Source organism: Anolis carolinensis, chromosome 2, assembly GCF_035594765.1.
Source record: "Anolis carolinensis isolate JA03-04 chromosome 2, rAnoCar3.1.pri, whole genome shotgun sequence".
In the NCBI taxonomy this organism is placed as follows: domain Eukaryota; kingdom Metazoa; phylum Chordata; class Lepidosauria; order Squamata; family Dactyloidae; genus Anolis; species Anolis carolinensis.
The window spans coordinates 311,576,653-311,599,550 of NC_085842.1; the positions used below are offsets into that span (position 1 = coordinate 311,576,653).

General features: G+C 38.9%; 1 protein-coding gene and 1 long non-coding RNA gene across 5 annotated transcripts in view; one reads left to right on the plus strand and one right to left on the minus strand.

The window, feature by feature from the left end:
- myo5b (myosin VB) overlaps positions 1–22,898 on the plus strand; it is a 355,668-nt gene that overhangs the window by 266,204 nt on the left and 66,566 nt on the right. For all 4 annotated transcript variants that reach the window (XM_062972559.1, XM_062972560.1, XM_062972561.1 and 1 more), the window contains 6 exons: positions 2,150–2,302; positions 2,468–2,565; positions 6,594–6,680; positions 16,345–16,459; positions 20,141–20,352; positions 21,828–21,984. In XM_062972559.1, coding sequence (XP_062828629.1) covers positions 2,150–2,302; positions 2,468–2,565; positions 6,594–6,680; positions 16,345–16,459; positions 20,141–20,352; positions 21,828–21,984 — 822 coding nt within the window. The remainder of the gene's footprint in view (positions 1–2,149; positions 2,303–2,467; positions 2,566–6,593; positions 6,681–16,344; positions 16,460–20,140; positions 20,353–21,827; positions 21,985–22,898) is intronic.
- Positions 1–22,898, minus strand: part of LOC107982332 (uncharacterized) — a 190,252-nt gene that overhangs the window by 93,529 nt on the left and 73,825 nt on the right. The gene's annotated exons all lie outside the window — the stretch shown is intronic.

Consider the following 22,898-nt stretch of genomic DNA (forward strand, 5'->3'; position numbering starts at 1 on the left):
TTTTCAGAACTCTTTTATCATGCATATTCTTAAAAGAGTCAAAACAGAGAGAATGTTTTTATCATCTATATTAATAAGCAGAGCTTGAAAATATCACTTTTAGATTCTTCGAATCCCTCATGCTGAATAGCATCTGGTACATACACATGCAAGTTTCTCTGAGTCATGCATCTATCTGTTTTGGGGTGCTTTGGGTGTTCATGGTGGAGTCTCCTTCTCTGGAAGTGTTTATACAAAGTTGGGTGGCCGTCTTTTGGGAGTGCTTTGATTCTTGAATGGCAAAATGGAGTTGGGCTGGATTATGGTCTCGTTCAACTCTGTGATTCTATGATTCTGTGTTTCAGCAAACCTTTTATTGAAAACTAATTTTGAACATTGTAGAAATCAGTTGAAAGCTTCTTTTAAAATATGCCCTATTCTTTCCCAGCCCCAACTTTATCACATTGTTTATTGCAGTCACAAATATTAAAAGTCTGTGTTTATCCAACCCACCTTCACCAAGCTCCCAGTGCCAATCTGTCTGTCTATAGGTCAGCATTTCTCAACCATGGGTTCGGGTCCCCCGGGGGGATCCCAAGAGGGTATCAGAGGGGTCACCAAAGACCCCCAGAAATCTGATGGTCTTAGGAATCCCTTTGACAGAGGAGGCTGAAGATCTCTCTGCCTGTTTAGCCCAATTCTATCATTGGTGAGGTTCAAGGGATCATTTGAATGTAGGTCAACTATAAATCCCAGCAACTATAACTCCCAAATGTCAAGATCTATTTACCCCAAACTCCACTAGTGTTCACATTTGGGCATAATGAGTATTCATGCCAAGTTTGGTTCAGAGCTATCACTGTTTAAGCCCACAGTGCTCTCTGGATATAGGTGAACTCTACAACTCCAAAACTCAAGATCATTGTCCACCAAACCCTTCCAATAGTTTCTGTTGGTCATGGGAGTTTTGTGTGCCACGTTTGGCTCAATTCCACCGTTGGTGGAGTCAGAATGCTCTTTGATTTCTAGGTTAACTATAAATCCAATATTAAAATTTGGGCGTATTGGGTATTTGTGCCAAATTTCGTCCAGTGAATATACATCCTGCACATCAGATATTTACATTACGATTCATAACAGTAGCAAAATTACAGTCATGAAGCAGCAACAAAAGTAATGTTATGGTTGGATGGCACCACAACATTAGGAACTGTATTAAGGTGTCACAGCATTAGGAAAGTTGAGAACCACTGCTATAGGTGATCCCTCATGGTCAAGTCTTTCAAGGGTAAAGTCTTGGCGGTGGGTCCGTGAGTGACTATAGAAATTTATTCTGGATCCGCATGGGCTTTGACAATGAGGACATAGGTTTCCAAGTGGAAGGCGATTAAGACAAGCATTTGCTTGAGGCGCCTTCTTCCTCTTGGCACTTTCTCCCTTCACCCTCTATTTGTGTCTCTTCAAAATCCATAACACTGTTCATAACAGTTCCACCGCTTGAGCACCAGGGCCTCCCAGTTCTCCCAGTTTATTCCACATTTTTAGGTTAGCTCTAAGCCCATCTTTAAATCTCTTTTGCTATCCATTGACATTCCACTTTCTGTTCTTGAGCTGAGACTAAAGTAAGTGCTTTGAGTGATTTGAGCATTCAGGCAACGTGGCCAGTCCACGTTGTCTCAGTGCCAATACGGTTAAAGGACAAGGAGGAAAGCAGGGACAAAAAGACATTGTAAAAAAGAGCTTCTTTGTGAGAGGCTTTGTTAACCAAGGTATGCTGCTGGTATGTGCCTTCCAGTCCTTTATGAGTTATAGTGACCCATTATTGGGGTTTCTTGGCAACATTTGTTCAGAATAGGTTTGCCTTTGGCTTCCTCTGTGGCTGAGTTATCCAGGTTCACTCATTGGGTTTCCAAAACTCAAAGGACTACCTCACTCTGGTTCTTACCTAAAGTATGCTAGATGATAAAGAACAGTTGCAAGGAGCCACTAGTTTGGCTCCAGTAGACTGCAAGATTTCTTACATTTTGGCACAGACTTCTTTATGGAACTTTCATTGAAAGCACAGAGAATCTCCCATTTGCTAATAAGAAAGAGTAGTGCTGCTATTGTTTGATTGCTTGTAGTGAAGAGAATAATAAACTCTCTTGTTGCCTTTCTCTCTTTCTTCCAGTACCCGATGGTTGCTGATTTGTTTCATGATGAAAAAGATCCCGTGCCCGCTGCTCCAGCTGGAAAGGGAGCTTCCTCGAAAATCAATATCCGTTCTGCTCGTCCAACTATGAAAGCTGCCAATAAAGAGCACAAGAAAACAGTCGGGCATCAGGTAGAGACAACTTGCTTTCAATGAAATCCCCATACTTACATTGCAACATGCTTAAGTCCCACTAAAAATTCTGTGATAAGAAAATGAGGAGATGACATGGTTACAGAACATTATTAAAGAAATTCTGACTACAAAATGAATGCATTTTTTAATTTCTCTTTTTAGTTTCGTAACTCCTTACATTTGCTAATGGAGACCCTGAATGCCACAACTCCGCATTATGTGCGTTGCATCAAGCCAAATGATGAGAAGCTTCCTTTCAGGTAAGTGCTGCATTATAATTCAGCAAGAACATAAATCACTGTTAGAAGATCCACAGCAAAATGTTCCAGAAATATTTGCCATTTGACTTGACATATAAGCCAAGCCAAATGGCATATATATGACAAAATTATAAAAATTTACAATTTGCTGTATCAATTAATATAATATCCAAATGCAGGTGAGTTTTCAAACATGTTTTAACCCAGATAAATTCATACAAAAACAAAATATAACTTACACTGCAACTTTAAATCCACCTGCTGGGATTCCAAAAAGAGTGTTTTTCAAGTTTGTCTAGAAATTGCTAGTTTGAGAAGTAGGAGGAAGAGCATTATACTGTTCCTTTTTTTTCAACTGTGTACGAAGGACACTTTTATCCTAACAATTCTACAGACAAATGGAATTGGAAGGTAGTCCAAGGACTAGTGGGAGGGAACTGTAGAATTCAGCAACAGAGTCATTACTATTCTCCCCTTACTTTCATGCTGTGTAAGGATAGTAATGAGAGATACTAGGGATTATTGTAGATTCTATGGTGTGAAAGTAACCATGTAAACAAAGAACATGTAATATATGTGATCAAATCAGGGGAACGCCTTCACTTGAGAACCTAGAGAACAGGCTGAAATCAGAGCAGATAGTATTGACTTCGGTGGTCTAATGGTCTGGATCGAAAATGCATCTATCTACTTTAAAACTCAAGTTTTCATGTGTCCCATAACTTTCCAATTGTCTAGAAATTTCTATATAGCAATTTCTTTATTTTTGGTTTTTCATTTTCACGTGGGACCTTGTGCTCCTAACTCTAGCAAATATGGAGGGATGACTGTGTTTTAAAAAATAAGTCTTTTGTTATCTTCAAGGCTGACAAAAAGGTGCCATAAGAATCTTATGTGATTTTGTTGCGACAGACTAATAAATATGGCTATCATTCTGGAAATAATGTATATTGTTAAGATATACTATAGTGATAAGTATTTTTTTTTTGCTGGTGTTTCATAACATATTTCAACATCGTTTTGAATGTGGTGTTTATATGGAGGTGTTTGTGGCTTTTATTTTAGCTTCTTCATTTCAGGGAGAATGTATAGAAGCAACACCAAATCAGTAGCAGAAACCAATAAAGCAAGCACTGTGTGGAATACAATGGAAAAGAAGCACAACTATTATGTGTGTTGTGAAAAAAGACATTAGTTGGGAACGTTACAGAAACGCAAGCATTATCCCTATTGGGTGGTGCTGCAACACAATTTTGATGGATACACGGATCTCCTAGCTTGCTGACATTTGATAATACGTTGCTTTTTATTACATATATATTACTTAATGAACCTCCAGGTGGAAGATCTTTAAAACTAATCTTGTGCTGCTTTATACTCACTAGCTGCTTTAAGGAAATGAATGCTGAACAAGGATATAATAGGAAATATAATTTTACAATCTCTGTTATCATTAAAACAATGTGCTACAAAATTCCTCATTTGTTTTCTTGAATATACCAGCCGAGAGTAAATGGGGCATATGGTTAAATATGTAATTCAGAATCTAGGAATGTAATAACCAAAAGTTTTCTTGCCGATAATATATTAATTTGAACCACATCTGAAGGTAACATGTTAGTTTGGATCACATTTCACTGTCCAAATCCTACAAACCCAAATTTGACAGAAATAGTGCAATTGGTTTCTATTAATAACACCACACCTTTAGTCACTGTTAAAAATAACTATTCTTAGACTGTCCATCTCAGTCAAATCATACATAGTGTATGCTTTATAGCAGCATTTTCCAAACTTTTGTCTTCCACATGTTTTGGGCTTAATGTCCTTCTATTCCTTACTGTTGACCAAGCTAGATGGAGCTCCTGTGAGTTGAAGTCCAAAACATCTGGGTTACCAAATTTTGGGTCTCACTGTTTCAGGGCCCCGAGAAGCTGTAGGACTATAAGTTCCTCCGTTTTAAACAAATGGATGCGGCAAATTCTTATTTCTTTTTAGCTTTACCAATACCTTGAGAAGCATTATTTAATTGTTTTGCATAGAGCTCATACAATTCTTTGAGTTATGGTTCTTATTCAGGTTAGAGTTGAGCCTGTTTTGTAACCGTGAAGAAGCAGTACCACAACTAGGTCTTTGGAGGTCTCGTGGCCTTCTCATACACATTTGAGTCTCTCACATCTTCTCTTTGAAAGAAGAGGTTAGAACAGGTTTCTGGGCCACTGTGAAACATTGCCTCTTTCTTTTGGCAGAAATAATAAGGGATTAAGTCATAAGAACAGTGGAATGCCTTGTAAAGTGTATAGTCCAACCAACTCTCTACTCGGTATTGGAAAAATGGAACAGGAATGGCCCTAACATATTAATTCCCAGTGTCCCAGTTCGTTTAAAACCAATTTAGCAAAGGTTGATCAATAGGGTGTCCATCCAGAGCCCTCCATCCCCCAGATAATTGGTTCCATTCTCAAACTTTACCTGCGATTCATTAATTTCTCCTCATGAGCAACCAGAATCTGCTCTTCTGAAACATAATTCCATGGAGAGCAAAGGGCAAGTCTTTCTCCTCCTTAGTATTGCAGGTACTATTATATCCTACATCAGTGTTCCTACACGCAGTATTTCTCCAAAATCTCCCAACTCATTCAACTTCACAGTGGTTCCTGTTGGGAAATTTGTAATACTCTTTGCCATTTGCTATACATACTGCATAGTAATTGTTGTGTTCTGTCCCCAAAGCAGCTATAGTTTCATAGTAACAGCAGCAATTTCACAGACATCTCTTTGTTACAACCAGTGGAAAGTATTGCTGTGGGATTTACATGATGAAAGGTCTTTATTTACTAGAATGGAAGCGGCATGTGTGTGCACATGTAAGCACAGAGTTCTCTCTTCTGGAGCAATAATTTATTGATACTATAATGGATTACTTGCTTTGGGATGGACAGCTGTGGTGAATTTTATAACACAGTAGGCACCAGAAAGAGGCACGTTCTTATTTTGTTGTGCAAGTAGGTAGGCCGAGTCAAAATGACTCATTGATTCTGGTTCTACACTATTTAAATACCCCAAAACAAGTAGAGTACATCTGCTTGTCTTTCTGTTCCTCATATTTACTTATGTTTTAGAGAACCAAAACTCAGAAAGAAAGGTTTTGGATGAAATATCATCAACTTAAACAGTACTGAATATTCGAACTAAAAGGGTGCTTCATATTGAGATCATGGAGAGATATCATATATCACTGTAGTGAGGAATGGGCTGTTATTCACAAGTTGTATACAGACCCAAGGGCAGTTTTTGCTGGTTTCAAGGATCCATACATCCTATTTGAAATGTCTGAGATGTTAAAAACCCAACTAAAATGTCTAGTAGCATCATTGCCACTACAACCAGCAACTCCTAGGAAGGTACCATTGACTACTTCAATACATTTTTTGAGCCTTACCCCACACCTTAGTCTGAAATTCATAGCTGCCACTTCTCCAAAGTCTCAATCAAGGGATAATTTTCTGTCAGCCCTCCTCTGTGATTGGAGCATGAAGGTGGAGTATGTTGTATCTGCAGTGCAAAGAAAGCTTTAGTCAGATGTATTTGCAAGTTCTCTGAACTCATAATTTATGTTTGCAAGATCTGAATAGTGTTGGTTTGCTTGCAGTGATCTTAATCCTTGATTGGTTTCACCCTCTCCCAACTTTTAATTACAGTTTATATTGTGTTGAACATCAGTCTTCCCTTAGAAGTGTATTGAACCTTGTTTAGTAACGCAAATTGCAGCAGTAGTTCCATTAGGAACCCTGCAGTAAAGCAGAAATGACAGTGGATCCTATACACCAAGGCAAGGTACTGGACCTCCGAGCATCCCTTGCCAATGGCTATATTTCTAATACTGATGAGAGGAATAATTAATCATCAGGTTGACTGCATGTTCTTCAGCTGTACTATAAAACTTAGCCTTGTGAAGAGTCACCTTTAAAGTATTTTTACTTGGACATTCAAACTTGTAGTATTAATACATTTATGTCTCTTTGCAGCTTTGATCCGAAGAGAGCAGTCCAGCAATTGAGAGCTTGTGGAGTTTTGGAGACCATCCGCATCAGTGCAGCTGGCTACCCATCCAGGTACTTGCATTGTCTAGTTGACTTTCTGTGTGTGTGTGTTGAAACTATCAAACACAAAAGCAAAATACAATTGTTAATGCACATCAGAAAATATTAGTCTCCTAATATGTTGGCATTTTGTAGCCTGTAGCAGAGGTCTTTGCGGGAAACTGGCTTCTGTACGCATTACAGTTGTCCACCCCGTAACAGCTAGAGCTGAGTCCATATTTTGTTAGCTATTGTTCACTGGGGTCAGTGCTATGTATCAGAAAGCAAAGCTTGACACATAAATGTCTTAGCTTTTGAAAGGTAAATAAATCCCACAAAAATGACTAGCCGGCTCATTAGCCTGATGTTTTCTCATAAGAAGGACTGGTAAAGGAGGGAGTCTTGTGTAAAAAAAAAAAAGACATAAAATGTTTGTCAGGCTGGACAGAGATAGATATACTTGTATCTGCAGTTTGAAAGAAATTCCGTCCCCACTGCTGGGTTAACAGAATGGAAGGCTGTTAATCACGTTTTTCTTTTCATGGTCTGCACAGATAAGCCGTTATGCTAAAGTTCAGCAGACCTTACTAGGAAATTATATTTCCGCCCATAATGTGGGGTTTTAATATTATTTTTTCACAGCCTCGCCATTACTATTTAAAACCTTCCCAAAGCAATAAAAAACCTGTATGTAAAATTTATCACAGCCTGTCAAAAATACCAGAAAAAAATTATGCCACTTTGAATTTTATACTGTTGTCTGATTTATGTCCTGCACTTCCCCTGAAAATGGCCAGAGAAAGTCTATTTGATAAAAGATCTGGTCTGATCACCAGAGGGACTTCTCAGTGGCTGCTTCCAGGCTGTGTACATCCCTGTCAAGTGAGACAACGAGCGTTTCTACACTGTAGATTTAATGCAGTTTGACACCACTCTATCTGCTATGGTTCAATGCTGTGGAATCATGGAAGTTGTTGTTTTGCACTCTACCAAAGAGCTGGTGCCTCACCAAGCTACAACTGCCAGGATACCATAGCATTGAGCCTTGTTGGTTGAAATGGTATCACACTCCCTTTCGTTCTCTATATTCTTTTAAAAATTTAATTCCAGACAAGGTTTACTAGCGTTAAAGTGAAACTTCCATCCTTTTATTGATTGACTTACATTAGTTAACCACTTGACCCATGAGTCCCTTTTTGTTTCTTGCTGTGTGTTTATTTATTTGAAATATGGATATCCCATCAACTCTCCAGAGAGCTCAAAGTGCCCAAAAACAATGATAAAAGCATTTTAAAAACTGGAAGCATCCTTTACAATTTAACACGAAAACAGTGGCAGTACAGTTCTTCAGGAACTGGTGGGGATGGGGGGGGGGGGGGGGGGGGTAAAAAAAATCAGTAAGAACAACAAATCACCAACCAAATGCCATCCTTTTAAAAGCTTTTCATAAGCTTCTAAAATGGGATTTAATGAAGAAGTGAGACATACAGTAGAGTCTCACTTATCCAACACTCGCTTATCCAACATTCTGGATTATCCAATGCATTTTTGTAGTCAATGCTTTCAATACATCGTGATATTTTGGTGCTAAATTCATAAATACAGTAATTACTACATAGCATTACTGCGTATTGAACTACTTTTTCTGTCAAATTTGTTGTATAACATGATGTTTTGGTGCTTAATTTGTAAAATCATAACCTAATTTAATGTTTATTAGGCTTTTCCTTAATCTCTCCTTATTATCCAACATATTTGCTTATCCAACATTCTGCTGGCCCGTTTATGTTGGATAAGTGAGACTCTACTGTACCTCATTTTCAAAGAGGTTCACAAGTGCAGCCAAGAATTTCTGTCTGTGATTCCCAGCTGGGAACATTTATAGGAAAGTTGGAGATCCTAGCAGTGATTGTAGCAGATGAGAAGTTTCGTACAGAAGGTGGCAGTCCTTTATACTGATCAATTAGAGAACTGTGGTCCCATTTCCAATTGTTGTGGTTTTGTTTTATGGTATCTTGGAGTTTACGGAGAGGGATTTAGAATTATCGGCCAGACAGTTCTTATATCTCACCAGGTAAAAAAACTTCTCATAGGAGAAGTCATACCTGTTAAAGTGGTTCATATTGCAATGTTTGTATCTCATGAAAGGGCCATCATACTTGAGTGATTAGTCCCGAATGACCATCCTTTTTGTTGGAAACACCTTGAGGTTAAACAACAACAATATTCCAGATATATTCCCTCCAAGAACTGGTGTGGCATAGTGGCTTGAGCACTGAACTGCAACTTTGGATCTCTGCTCAAACATGAAAACCCAACTGGATCACCCTAGGCAAGTCCCACATTCAGAGCACCAGGGAAGCTATTCTTAGGGTTGCATTAGAGTGGTCATAAGTCAGAAACAATTTGAAAGCACACAAAAACAATTCTCCCTCTACTTTGTCATCTTACTGCTTTTTGTTTTTTGTGTAAGATACTAGACCTCATAGAGGAAATTTGTGATCTTTTTGGAAGGTTTTTCCTAGTAAAAATCAGCCATGAGATGCTGCCAGTTTTAATGCAGAACCAAAAGTTTCTCATTTTGTCTTCACTACAGTTTAGTGTTATGTCCAACCCCAAGATTTTGTACCTAACAGAAGGCCAAGAAACCTTGAGTCCCACCTGAACAGATGGCTGAGCTAACCATCTGGGCTACAGATTGCCTCCACAACTGTCTATACATCTCTGTCTGTGTAGAAAACCATGTACTTCAACTTGACTTGTTCCACTCTGTTTGACCCCTGGTGAATTGCGTAGCATTCGTGAGAGAGACACTAGAGTCTTCTGTTTCTGTTGCTATTCTTTTGATATATGTTAGAGATGAAGGTTGTTTTTTTTACGTCCTTCACCGTCTTGTCAGGATATTCTGTGTGTTCAAATATTCCCCATTCTCCCTTTAGGAGATAGTTTTTTGGCTTTGTGAGCAGTTTAATCCTTTCCTGATAACAGAACTCCAAGGCGAGTTGGTTTGATATAATTCCAAACCAATGTTCAGGTGCTGAATAATCTTCATGCTCGAGTAGGATTTAAATGTATAAGCTAATTTGGTAGATAGTGCTGAAAGTCAGAATATGATTCCACAGTGAAAGCAAAGAATTATTCACTTCAGCAAGGTAATACAGGCAAGATGCATTGTGTAGACTTGTTTCACATAGAAAAGGTCTTTTAAATGAATGCCAAAAAAAAAAAAACCAGTGAGAGTATGCACTTTTTCCTCTACTAAAATATGGATATCAAACTCCTATATATCAATATTTGTAGAAACAGAGAGAACTTGAAACAGTTCTGATTTGCCTCTTTCGTGTTCTTGTCTTTGGGAACTATTAACAAGAAGCTTGCTTCATATAAATGAGAGATCGGAAAGGTTTGTTCCTCAATGGGGGTTCTGTGTGCCAAGCTAGTTCCAGGTCCATCGTTGGTGGAGTTCAGAGTGCTCTTAGATTGCAGGTGAACTATACATCCCAGTACTCACAACTCTTATAAATCATGATGAAGTCTCCACAAACCCTTCCAGTATGTTCAGTTACTGATCAATTCCTCTGTTTGCTGTGTGCCATAGAGCAGAATAGGAAAGAGTTAAGGGAGAAGCAGTGGGTGGGGTCATGCAAATTCCACAGTATTGGAGAGAGTAAGAAACACTGGGACATCTGTGGTGGAGGAAACATAAAATCTAAGAGGAAATTATCCCCATCTGAAAGCCTTCACTTGGGTGGTGGGCTGAATGGTGTTTGTGGAGGATGTTGGTGGAGCTCTTTGTCATGTTCATAACACTCACTATAACCTGCAATGTCATTGAAGAGAGGGCCATTGGCGTCTCCTGCGTAATGGGAGCTATAGCTATTTGTGGAGGCAGAGGCCTGTCTATGTAAGTGGACACCCCAGCCACACACATACATACATGCACATTTTCACTTTTATTATATGTATAGATATAGATATAGGATCTGCACCTCCAAACATAATCACTCCTTTACATGCAACATATTCTAAGAGGATGTAACTTTGCACCTCATTCACTGCAGAATAAGTTCCCTTAATGAAGACTGTTGAAACATTGGGAATAACTCATTCAGTGACAGTTGTTTCTTGTCATCCTTGCCTATTGTATCGTTTCAAACTATGAGCAATTCCACACAGTTGAAAGGGAAAATTCACAGTACAGTATTATTTATAGACATCTGCTTCCCTTTTTATTTTCAAAAGCAAGTACTAATCTTTATGCCTTGAAAGGCGTGTCTGAAAATGTTTGGGCAATATCAGTTAAGATCTCAGAAACTGAAGGGAGAGCGTAATTAGATTTCTAATATACATGGATGAGACCATCGTTTCACGCAATTACAGCTCAATAGAATAACAATCTTGGCAAAAGGCATGTTCTTATTTGAATAGTCGTGCAGGTTATGGAATTCAGTTTTTCTTGGTGAAGAATTTTACATTGGCTTGCAGTGTACTTTCAGAGAAATATTTTAGAGAAATATATATTTTTTGTATTGCCAACCTTTTTTAAAAAATGCATCAGTCCCCTTGGAGAGATAGGGCGGAATATAAAGTTTTATTTATTTTATATTATTATTATTTTATTTTATGACACAGCAAACAAGATAGACATGCTGGATTTCGTATCACAAAATCACAAGTCGAACACTTAATAATAATAAGATTTGTATTACAGTAGAGTCTCACTTATCCAACATAAACGGGCCGGCAGAATGTTGGATAAGCGAATATGTTGGATAATAAGGAGGCATTAAGGAAAAGCCTATTAAACATCAAATTAAGTTATGATTTAACAAATGAAGCACCAAAACATCATGTTAGACAACAAATTTGGCAGAAAAAGTAGTTCAATACGCAGTAATGCTATGTAGTAATTACTGTATTTATGAATTTAGCACCAAAATATCACGATATATTGAAAACATTGACTACAAAAATGCATTGGATAATCCAGAATGTTGGATAAGCGAGTGTTGGATAAGTGAGACTCTACTGTATTATTATTATTATTATTATTATTATTATTATTATTATTATGTGTGTAAGAAGCTGTGCAAATAGTAACTGAAGAGTGTGATAAAACCACTACTCTACTTTATGGTCCATGAGAATGTATACAAGTATTTCTCAATACTTTTAAAATTCTATATCAGGAATACCTTTGGTGGCTCACTTGTCCTCATCAGTTCCATGCTCACCTCAGCCAATATATATAACCCCATCTAGCCAGGAGCACTTTGGGTTGTCACTTGAATGTTCCAGACTTCTCACTCATGCCTCTTTCGCTTATCCAAGCTGTCTGTCGAACGCTACAGCCTTGTACCAGTTCGAGGTAAAAATCACAGCTGCTAAACTTTTACAGACATCGCACATACATAATTTAAATGTTTTCCACTGGCACCCCTCTCCGCAGTATGATTTCTCATAATGTGCCGTCAGCTGCCTCCCGATCCCTTCTAGGAACACAGGCTCCATAAATTAATGCAGCTACCAATCAAGCTTTATTTATCACCTTGGAAAAAGGGGATTATTTAAGAGCCTTGAGTTTTGTCAATCCCTCGCTGTGTTGTGTGCCAGCTTTACCACAGAAACATTCTCAAGCTTCACACTTAAAAGCAGGTTGTAGCAGCCAATCCACAACGTTTTTGTAAGCAAGAAATATAACTCAAGGTGGGGCAACAGAGGCAGGTGAAAATTAATTTTTGATGGCTGAAGTCATTACATTCATTTTGGAATTGAACCCTCTCCATAAGTGTATCTTTTGACTTTTGACTTTTGAGATGTCTCCTCTGAAGTCAGTTCAACTGAAATACCAACAAGCAGAATATGCACCCAGTAGCCCTATTTTGTCCTATGTTGTTCTTCCTAGTGCCATATATACCCATGTATAAGTCAACTCCATTTGTTGTGTGACAAAGTAATTAAACTTAATTGTAGTCAGTCTTGTGAAACACATCTTGTAAGTCAGGAAAGAGCAAAGCTCCACTTTTTGTTTTCCATTCATCACCAGCTGTGGGTAAAGTCCATCTTAGTAAGCATTGATTCTTCTCTTTTTCATCTTGACTTTGGTTTGGGCTTGCTATAACTCCCAATCACATGTGTTAACATTCTAAAAATCTATTGTAGAAAGTCTTTCTGTCAGTATCTCCTCTTTCAGAAAGGTTAAAGCCTATTTAGTTGAAATAATGTATAGTTAACCCCTCATATCAGTGGTTCTCAACCTGTGGGTCCCCAGGTGTTTTGGCCTACAACTCCCAGAAATCCCAGGCAGTTTACCAGCTGTTAGGATTTCTATGAGTTGAAGGCCAAAACATCTGGGGATCCACAGGTTGAGAACCACTGCTCCATATACATAGATTTTGCAACCATGGATTCAACTATTCTCAGTTTGAAAAATGTTCAAACAAAATTTTAAACGCATACACTAATTTTGCCATTTTATATAAGGGACACTATTTTGCTAAGCACTGTATACAATGGAACTTGAGCATCCATGGTCTTTGGTAACTACAAAGGGTCCTGGAACCAAATCCCAGTAGTTCCAAGGCCTGACTGTTTCTGCCAACTTTAATGCTCTTATTTCTATTCAGTCATGGTTAGGTTTTTCATTCTGGCTCTATTTCTGCATAATACCGATGATGAACAGAATTTGCTGTGTGTCGTGCAAATCATAGAATTGTTGCCATCTAATCTCCCTTGTTGTCTAAATACCCCCAAGACCTGATCCTGTTCCCCAGTCTTCGCTTTTAGTACATTCCTGTATCTTCTTTTGTTTCATTTTCAGTGAATGTTTAAAATGCCAAATTTACCAACTGGCTTACTAGGCAGATTATTTTGATCACAGATAATTAGGTTTTTAGGATAAAGACAGGGTTACTACATGTTTTGATTTCCCCTGACCTTATTTTCAGAGCTAACATTTCTGTTGGTGCAGATTTTTAAACAGCTTTCTCTCCTGGCTGCCAGTGCTGCTTCCTCAATACCATCTCACCAACTTCACGAAGAGTAGAAATACTCAAAGAAAGAGAAACTGGGATGGGAGCCAAGAAGGGAGATAGACTCAGAGAGGAAAAGCAACTTCTAACTGCATTGGAGTGATGTGGGGCACTTTGGTAGTGCAAGTGAGAGAGCTGCCTGAAAAAAGAAAAAAGGGTAGGCAAAAAGGAAGGCAGAAAAAAGGACTTCATTGTATTTAAATATTTCTAGACAACTTTCACAGTTTTATATGAAGTGTGATTAAAATGAGAATCATCCTAGTGATTGGTTGTTTGAAGAACTCAGTTGGTCATTGGGGACCCTCACAACTGCAAACGATGAGAAGTGAGCTTCAGCCTCAGAAGAAACTAGTAGCCACACTTCTGCCGCGCTTGTGGCCTATCATAAGTTATTAGCTGCAAAGTTCAGGTGAAATTTAACTGACACAGTACATTGATCATGGGGTTCAAGAGTCAAAATCTGAAGAACAAGAAGGACCCCCAGGAAGTAGCCAAAGTTTGTTGGAAAGAAGGAGCAAAACACAGTAGCCAATGTTGCTATAGAAGGTTGCTGGCCCGTCTTTGCCAAGTTCATTTTTGTTACTGTTTTTAAGGGAAGAAGGAATAAAGTCTGGGGAGTATGCTTTCTCAAAAAGAGCAAATCATGATTAATTTTGTTTGGAATTTGGTGGAGCATGAGTTCCAGGTACTGCAGAAGGCTGTAGGCAAAAGGCATTTCTCTTTCTACTCCTAGCATTCCTGCAAGGTTTTGAGGTTCTTTAAGGGTTTTTTTTACACTTGCATGTATTTAATTATGGCAGCAATTGGCAGCCTCAGAATCTCCTAGCGGTTCTATTTAAAAGGCTCGTTTTGAGGGGTCCATAACTCAGCAGTTTTAATTTGCACTGGGCTGAAACTTGGCAGACAGTGAGCCAATTTCAGAATCCACTCTGGGTCCTAAATCTAAATGGGATGGCAGGAGATGCATCTTTCATGTAGTAAAATATAGTTTCAAATTCTTTGAGTGAAAGCTTCAGCATAGTCTGCTGGTAGCAAAGCACTAAGCTCAAATCTGTACCCAAAGATTGAATTTAAAGATTTAATCAGAAACCATGGGTTTAAACAAAAGCCGCAGGAGCAATGAAGATTTGTTTTCCAAAAGCATCTCTCTCAAAAGGCCTACCCTTCTCCCAATAGGAGAATGATTAGGAGGAAAGATTGCCCTGATTTACGCATGTGGGAGCTGGAAAATTCACAGCAGTTGCACTAGGTTTAGTGCATTCCACACCATTTGTTTGCATTTTGTGCTTAATGGCTGTATAAATTGGCAATCTACTTTCCTCCACCTGGGCACTTGTATGGAGCCTAAAAGAACTGCTCAGCTATCAGGAAAAAAAAACCCTGAAACCCAAGGGTCTTAATTTCACCATTAGAAGGACTGCAGTTCACATTAGGATTGCTAACTTTGAATTTAAAAGATCCAGAGGATGCATTCTATTTTTGGACTACAATTTCCAGAATTCCTGCACTAGCCTGGAGATTTCTGTACTCAAACCAAGAGGTGCAGGTGCAAACCTGGCTGATGAGTGTTTGAACAGAGTAGAGCCTGGCATCCTAGATGAATCCAAGCAGAATCTGATGGCTGAGATACACAAATTGTTTGTTACAGGGGATGGGATAGTAGAGGACAGGGATGTGCAAAAATTAGACAATTGCTTGCATGCATCCACCAGAGCCATTTTTGTTGCACGTTGTTGGTGAATTTAGTATTGAACATACAAGGTGTAATGGCAAGAGACTTCTGATCACTTCCTATTATTAGAAAAGGCCTTTCCTGTACTTCAAATGGCTCAGGTAGGCCTAAAAACAAGACAAAATGTTTAGAGGGCATTGGGGGAGCCTAAAGAATCATGTGTCCGGAATAAAGGTCTAAAACTGAGTCAAGTCATAGGTTACATGTTGAGCGCCGCTCTTCCCAAACCTTTAAGTCCATCTCTTTCTATATTTGAATAAGGCTTCTAGATATGCTTATAATTATTTTATTTTTCCGGGTAACTGAAAAAAATTCTCACGGTGGATGTTGTACCTTACTTAAATAACGTTTTGATTTCAAAGCCTGTAAGCAAGTATAGGAGAAGCTTCCAAACACCCGGTCATAGCTGATCTCTTGGCCAATTGTTTTGTCATTCTCCATCTGTTTATTGGCTGCACACCTGGTTTCTGTCTTGCAAAGAGAAATACTTAGGGTTTTTGTTTTGTTTGTGAAATGCAAATTGTTAAGTGAATTCAATCCTGTTTTGTTGGCTCATCATTCAGAAATTGTGTTTTTTTTATCAATGGAGGCTCAGCTCTCAGGGCTTCTGCTGTGTGACCAAGATTTGCGAAGGTTGACAATTAAATGTGACATTTAATCTAATGCAGGAAGCCCACTATTTTTCATTGCAAGTGAAAGAGCAACCAGTGTGAGACTCTTCTTAATTGCTGGGAAAATATATTCTGAATTCATAATGATGGATCTACTGTTTCTTTACAAGTTACCTGCTCTAATTTCACCGTGTACTTTAAGGAGAAACTATAGATTCCTATACCCTGCAGTGGTTTTCATCTGAGATCTTCCTTGATCTAGCTTTTTCTGGCTGCTCTCTGGTTATAGAAGTTATATAAATCTTTTCATGCTTTCTTTTCAGGTGGACCTACCATGACTTTATGAACAGGTATCGAGTTCTTATGAAAAAACGGGATGTCTCCAAAAAAGAAGACAAAAAGGTGGCCTGTAAAACACTGCTTGAAAGCCTAATTAAGGTGAGTATTAACTGAGGATGGGAAGGTACCCTGTTCCTACCTGCACAAAGCCTTGACACTTTAAGGCCAAGGGCACTTTGTCTCTATCTTGCTACTTACATACATCAAAATTGTCCAGGCATTGATATAACTTGTTAGATCTGGGAACTTCTTAAACGATAGAATCCAGATCTTCACTATTTTTTGAAAACAACTTCTAGAATTCCCTGGGAAAGGGAAATTCTGGAACCAAAAATCCAAACAGCAGATTTTCAAAGCAGAAATAAAGGGGCATGACCATGAGCATTAATGGCTATGACTGTTATTGAAATATAAATTATTGTACTTAGGCAAAAAAAATGAAATGCACAGTTCAAAATTCGTATATATGAAAGGGGTCTTAGTAGACCTCAAGTCAGCAGTAATGTGGAAGATTTAAAAAAAAGCCAGTGCAATCCTAGACTGCATCAATAGGGGGTACAGTGTCAAGATCATAGTGCTGCTCTATTCTGCTTTGGTCTGACTTCACTTGGAATCATACTGTGTCCAGTTCTGGGCCCCATAATTCAAGAAGGATATTGTCAAACTGGAATGTGTCCAGACAATGGTGACCAACATGGTCAAATATCTTATGATGTTAAATGTGATTGATGGGGCTTGCTCGCCATGTGAGCCGCTCCGAGTTCCCATTGGGGGAAATGGAGGCGGCATACAAAAAGAAAGTTGTTGTTGTTGTTATGCCGGGAGGCCAAGTCCTATGTGGAACAGCTTAGGTAGCTGGGGGTGTTTACCTTGGAGTAGAGGAAGCTGAGGGGAACATGATAGCCATTTAAATACTTGAAAGGATATCATATTGAGGAGAAATCAGCTTTGTTTTCTGCTGATCCAAAGTCAAACTGCAGGAAAAGAGATCCCACCTAAATATTAGGAATCTTCATAATGTTCATCAATGGAATACATTGCCTGGGAGTATGGTGGAGTCTCCTCCTCTGGATGCTTTTGAGCAAAGGCTGGATGGGAGTTTTTTTACTGTATTTCTGCATGGCAGAATGGGGCTGGACCAGAAGGCCGTTGTGGTCTCTTCCAGCTTAATGGTTTTATGATTGCCTTCAGTCTAAAAGCAATTATTTTTTTATGGCTGAATTCTGCCATCCTGTAGGTCTTCTTAGATACTACTGTGCTCTTTTTAAATCTCACTTCACTAGAACCATATTGGATTTGCAGGCTTACATTAGTTTAAAGTTGTTCCTTCTTGCCATACAATTTTGAGAACTGTAACTTCATTTCAGGATGAGGATCTATGGAAGCAAAAGCAATTGCAGCTTACCAAAGCTTCAACCCTCCCCCTTTGATTTTGGGGGCAAACAAAACTATTATAACATCAGTGTGGATTTATACTGCAAAATTTCTCTTGAGCCCTCGGTAATATTTGGCCTAAAGCAAAGAGATCTCATTTTTCCACCCCAAATGTGTTTCTCCTGTGACATCCATAGGTATATCTTTCAACAAAAGTTTCAACTTCTGAACAAACCAGTGGGACAAACATCCCCAGTTTCGTCTTTCCTCATCTGGCAAAATATGTCCCCTTTAAGAATTTTCCAGATTTTGCAGAAGATTCTATGGTAGGACAGACGTTGTCATAGAGCAGCCTGCACAACATACCGCCCACAAGTAGAATGCGGCCAACAAAGGGTTTCCCTGGAGCCATCAGAAGAGTCTGAATGTCCCTTTTGCTGGTTGCTCTTCTGCTGCCTACCTTCCTGGTCAGGCAAGTGCAGAGGGAGTGAGCAAAAAGGAGTAGCTTATAATTAGTTTATTTTAATATTGACTCTTTACAACGGCCAAGTTGTGTAGACCAGTCATAGAGTCTCATTAGAGAACTTGGCAAATTCTCAAAGAGGATATCTCTCTAGGTTCTTCAGGGTGACTGATAATTTCCAGTGGAAGTTATTCATTTCAGTAGGACTCACTGTCATCCACTGTTTCCTGTTTCTGTGGTAAGTTAGGGGATGTATCTCATATGGCTGCAGGAACCATAATGTATAATTATACAAGCAATAAAATTAACATCTGACCGTTAAAAAATACTATAGTCCACATTAAAGTTTCCCTTTCCCTCAAGCCATCCTCTCAAAGGTCTGCTGAAGCAATTAGGTCTATGTAAGTAATGGGAGGGTTAGAGGGGGTATTGTCAAGTACATCACCATGGAATCACCAACAGAGCAGTCATACAGTCCAAGGTCAGACACTCAGTGTTCAATCACAACAGACTTAAAAAGAACAAGCAACATGACTAAACTGTATCCACAAATCCAATGCCAAAGTCATGTATCAGTCCCAAATTACAACATTATCCAGAGGTCTCCAAACACAAGGTCCAGGGCATAGTTACAAACATTGCAGCCAGCAATCACGCATCACACTGCAACCTCTTAAATGCTGCTTTCACAGCTGATCCGAATTGCTGGCTGAACACCTCAGCTGGGATTTTCTTCTTCCATGCTGAAAATGAAGGCACAATCAACTCAGCCTGCTCCTCAGAAGCTTGAGTTTGGCCAACAGGTTGAGTAGTTCTTACCTTCGGGTGTGGCCAAGGGGTTTGGCTCAACCAAACCCTCATTAACCCTATCCATGGCAGGTACAGATTTGGGAATAAAGAATGTGATAAGACAATTATATTATGTTTTAAATGCTTTGGAATTTTGAAATACAATAAAATAATTAGAAATAAAACATAAAATCAATTAAATAATAGGTATCCCTTATAATTTTGGGACTCCGTGTGATTGACATGTTTGAAACGTTTGCTTCATTTCACACAGGTCTGAGACTTTTGCTTCATTTCAGTGTAAATTGTCTCAGAGAACCCTAAGAGCTGATAGTAAAAATGTGCATTTGTTTTCTTAAACCAGTTGAACAAGGGTAGTCCAGTGTAGAGCATGTTGCAGAAGTCCAATTTTAAGGTTACCAGTGCGTGAACTACATCTTCAGTGTTGATGATAATCTTTTTTTTTCAGTGTGGAGCTCAAGGTAACTTACAAAGGTTAAAATCAATACAATTTTAAAATTCACCTCATAGACACTTAAAAAAAACATAACTTCCAAACCAGTGGAACAAACATCTCCAGTTTCGTCTTTCCTCATCTGACAAAATATGTCCCCTTTAAGAATTTTCCAGATTTTGCAGAAGATTCTATGATATGCAGACGTTGCCATAGAGCAGCCTGCACAACATTCTGCCCATGGAATGAAGACAACAGAGGGTTTAACTGTAGCCAACTGAAGAGCCTGGACTTCCCTTTCACTAGTTGGCTCTCCTGCCTATCTTGTTGGTCAGGAGGGAGCAAGGGAGGAGGAGTGGCTTATAATTATTATATTTTAATATTGACCCTTTACAACTGCCAGGTTGTGTAGACCTGTCATAGAGTCTCATTGTAGGACTTGGCAAATCCCCAAAGAGGTTTTCCAGGGTGACACTGATAATTTCCAGTGGAAGTTGTTCATTTCAGTTGGGCTCGCTGTGGTTCACTCTTTCCGTGGTAAGTTAGGGGATGTATTTCATGTGGATGCAGGGACCATAATGTATATAATCAGATACTTTCGCTTCATTTCACTGTTAAATTGTCTTAGAGAACCCTAAGAGCTGATGGTAAAAAATGAGCATTTGTTTTCTTAAATCAGTTGTCATTTTTTTTCCAATAGGATCCAGACAAATTCCAGTTTGGGCGTACCAAGATATTCTTCCGTGCTGGCCAGGTGGCATACTTGGAGAAACTACGGGCAGATAAGTTCCGTGCTGCCACCATCATGATACAAAAAACAGTGCGTGGCTGGTTTCAGAGAATGATTTACAGGAGGATGAGAGAGTCAGCAATAAGAATCCAGAGACATGCCAGAGGGTTCCTGGCACGGAGGTGAGCATAACGTGTTTGTTTCCCCAAAATAATTGGTCGCTACATCCATCATGGCATAGCTTTGTTTTGTAATGTTGATAACTCTGAAAACCAAGCCCTTTAGTTCCTAGGAGCTTATGAATCTCTTTCCAAACCACTGCTCATGGCTTTAATGTCACATCAGTTTGTTGCCATTGTGCTGGATTTCATTTCATGTAAACAGTAGTTTTACTGCGCTTTCATAAGGTTGTCTTTCGAGTTTCAAAATTTAAGACCAGAACATGAAAACCAAAGAGGAATTAAATATATGGATATATGTAGTACTTTTATAGTAAGAGAATTAAAGGACTTTTCAGATACTGCAGACATGCCAATAGTGCCATCCAACCAATGCTTAAATTACATGGGATATTGGATGTGTAGAGAAGGATAATTGCTGCTTGAGTGATTTATTTTTAACTATAAGTCGAAAATTGAAAAAATATCATAGAATCCTAAAGTTGGTAGGAAACACAAGTGCCATCTGGTCCAACCAAGGAATCAACAAAATGGCTATTCAATCTGTGTTTGAAGACCTTCCAAGAAAGAGAATCGGCCACCCACTCAAGCTGTTTATTCCACTCTCAATCAGCTCTTACCACTTAGAGCTACTGACCACCTCATATCTAGATGGAATCTATTGTTATTTGAGTCCATTTATTTGTGTCACATTCTCTGGAGAAGCAGAAAATAATTTCACTCCATCTTCAACAGTAGAGATCTCACTAAGCTCCATAAGCAAACCAATACAACACCAAATAAGACTTTCTTTCAGATCCTATAATCATCATTAGATTCTCACAATCAGTGACCTGTCAGGCCACCTGCACTCCCATCTAAAAAAGGAGAACCATTGGGAACGCTGTAAAACATTTTGGCAATTCACATTGATTTATAGATTGTTAATTTGTAAAAAAAAATTGACAAAGCTGTGTTTGGAAATAAGCTTTTATATCTTCAAGGTTTGTTGCTTGCATTCTTGATCTTCATTGAGATTCCTCTTCTTGATAGAACTCGGGGCTATTCACACTACAGAGTTATAGCACTATTATTCCACCTTAATTATAATTTACAGTTTAAGGAGGGGCAATTTCAGCTCAAGTCCTCCAATGCCTCACCAAACTACGAGCAACCAGAGTTCAATAAGATGGAGCAAGAACAGATTTCTGTAGTGTTGCTTGGATCCTGTTAATCAGGGCCAACAAAAGCTGGGCCAAAATGGGCCCAGAAAGGAATAAGAGGAAGCTAGGATAATTCTCAAGAGAATCAGGAAGCCCAGTAAGGAGTAGATACGATTAGATATGATCAGCAGCCAATAAAGGTTTCAACATGGGCTGGAAAAAAAGAAGTGAAGTTTCCTGGAGGAAGTTCGTTCGAGTTCATTACACTGCATCATTTTTTATTTAGTTTTCAGACCTCATTTGTAATTTCCAAACCTTCTCCTTGCTCTTTTACAGGCTGGCTGCTCGTCTACGGCAAACAAAAGCAGCCATTGTTTTCCAGAAGCAATACCGAATGGTGGAGGTCCGCCGTGCATACCTAGCCATCCTTAAAGCTGTCATCACCATCCAAGCCTTCACGCGAGGAATGTTTGTAAGAAGGAGCTATCAAAAGGTGCGGTTACTCTTTTGAAAGTAGCCATGCCTTACAAAGATGGGGAAAGTACACTTTTGCTTGTCAGCCTCCTGACTGTAACTTGTTCTTGTGCTTTGTTGCAAAGTGGCCACAGCACTTTTCCCATCCATTCTGTGAACCTGACCTCTCTTTGTACTACACACATACATGCTAGTAAATATAGTACTGAATTAGCCGCTTCATGTGGCTTGGACTATCTCTTCCTTTTGTTGTGTATGGGGACAAATAAAATGATTGATTTGTCTCTCGTTTCCAACAATCACAGATACTTTAAGAGTAGCAGCAACACTGCTTCAGAGAGTAGGAAGAAAGATTTTTGCATTGGAACTATCTAATAAGTAACCACCATGGCCAATGTCTCCAACTTAGACCAAGCCACACCAGAAACTTGCAGAATTCTCCAAAATTGGACAAAGTTTGAATGGCTTGAAGAATATCAACAGTACTATCAGGCCACCAGCAAAACCTTTCAAACTATGAATCTGGTCTTATCTCTTCCTCCCATCAGCTGCTGAACTCTCATTGACTTCAATGTTATTTAGCAGATCAACTGTGCACAAGATTGTATCCTAGGCTCTACTGAAGGCTAGTGTAAGTTTCCATCTGAATGATTCAACTTCAAATTTCTTAGTCTTAAAACCATACAATGTGTGAAAAGGTCCTAAGATATGCCTTATGTAATATCTGCTATCCAGCAGTTCTTAATGTCTTTCATGTATTCAGTATGTTTTTTCCTGTGTATTCAGTGACATTTTGACAACTTGATAAAATTTCATACAAGGCAACCTAATGGATACACATTTTTGCAGGGGTAGTGTAGAGAGGTGTGTGCGTTATCTTCTGTTAGGGGTAATCTTACTAGCTGTTTCTGAATGTCATAAGAATGTTGTTGT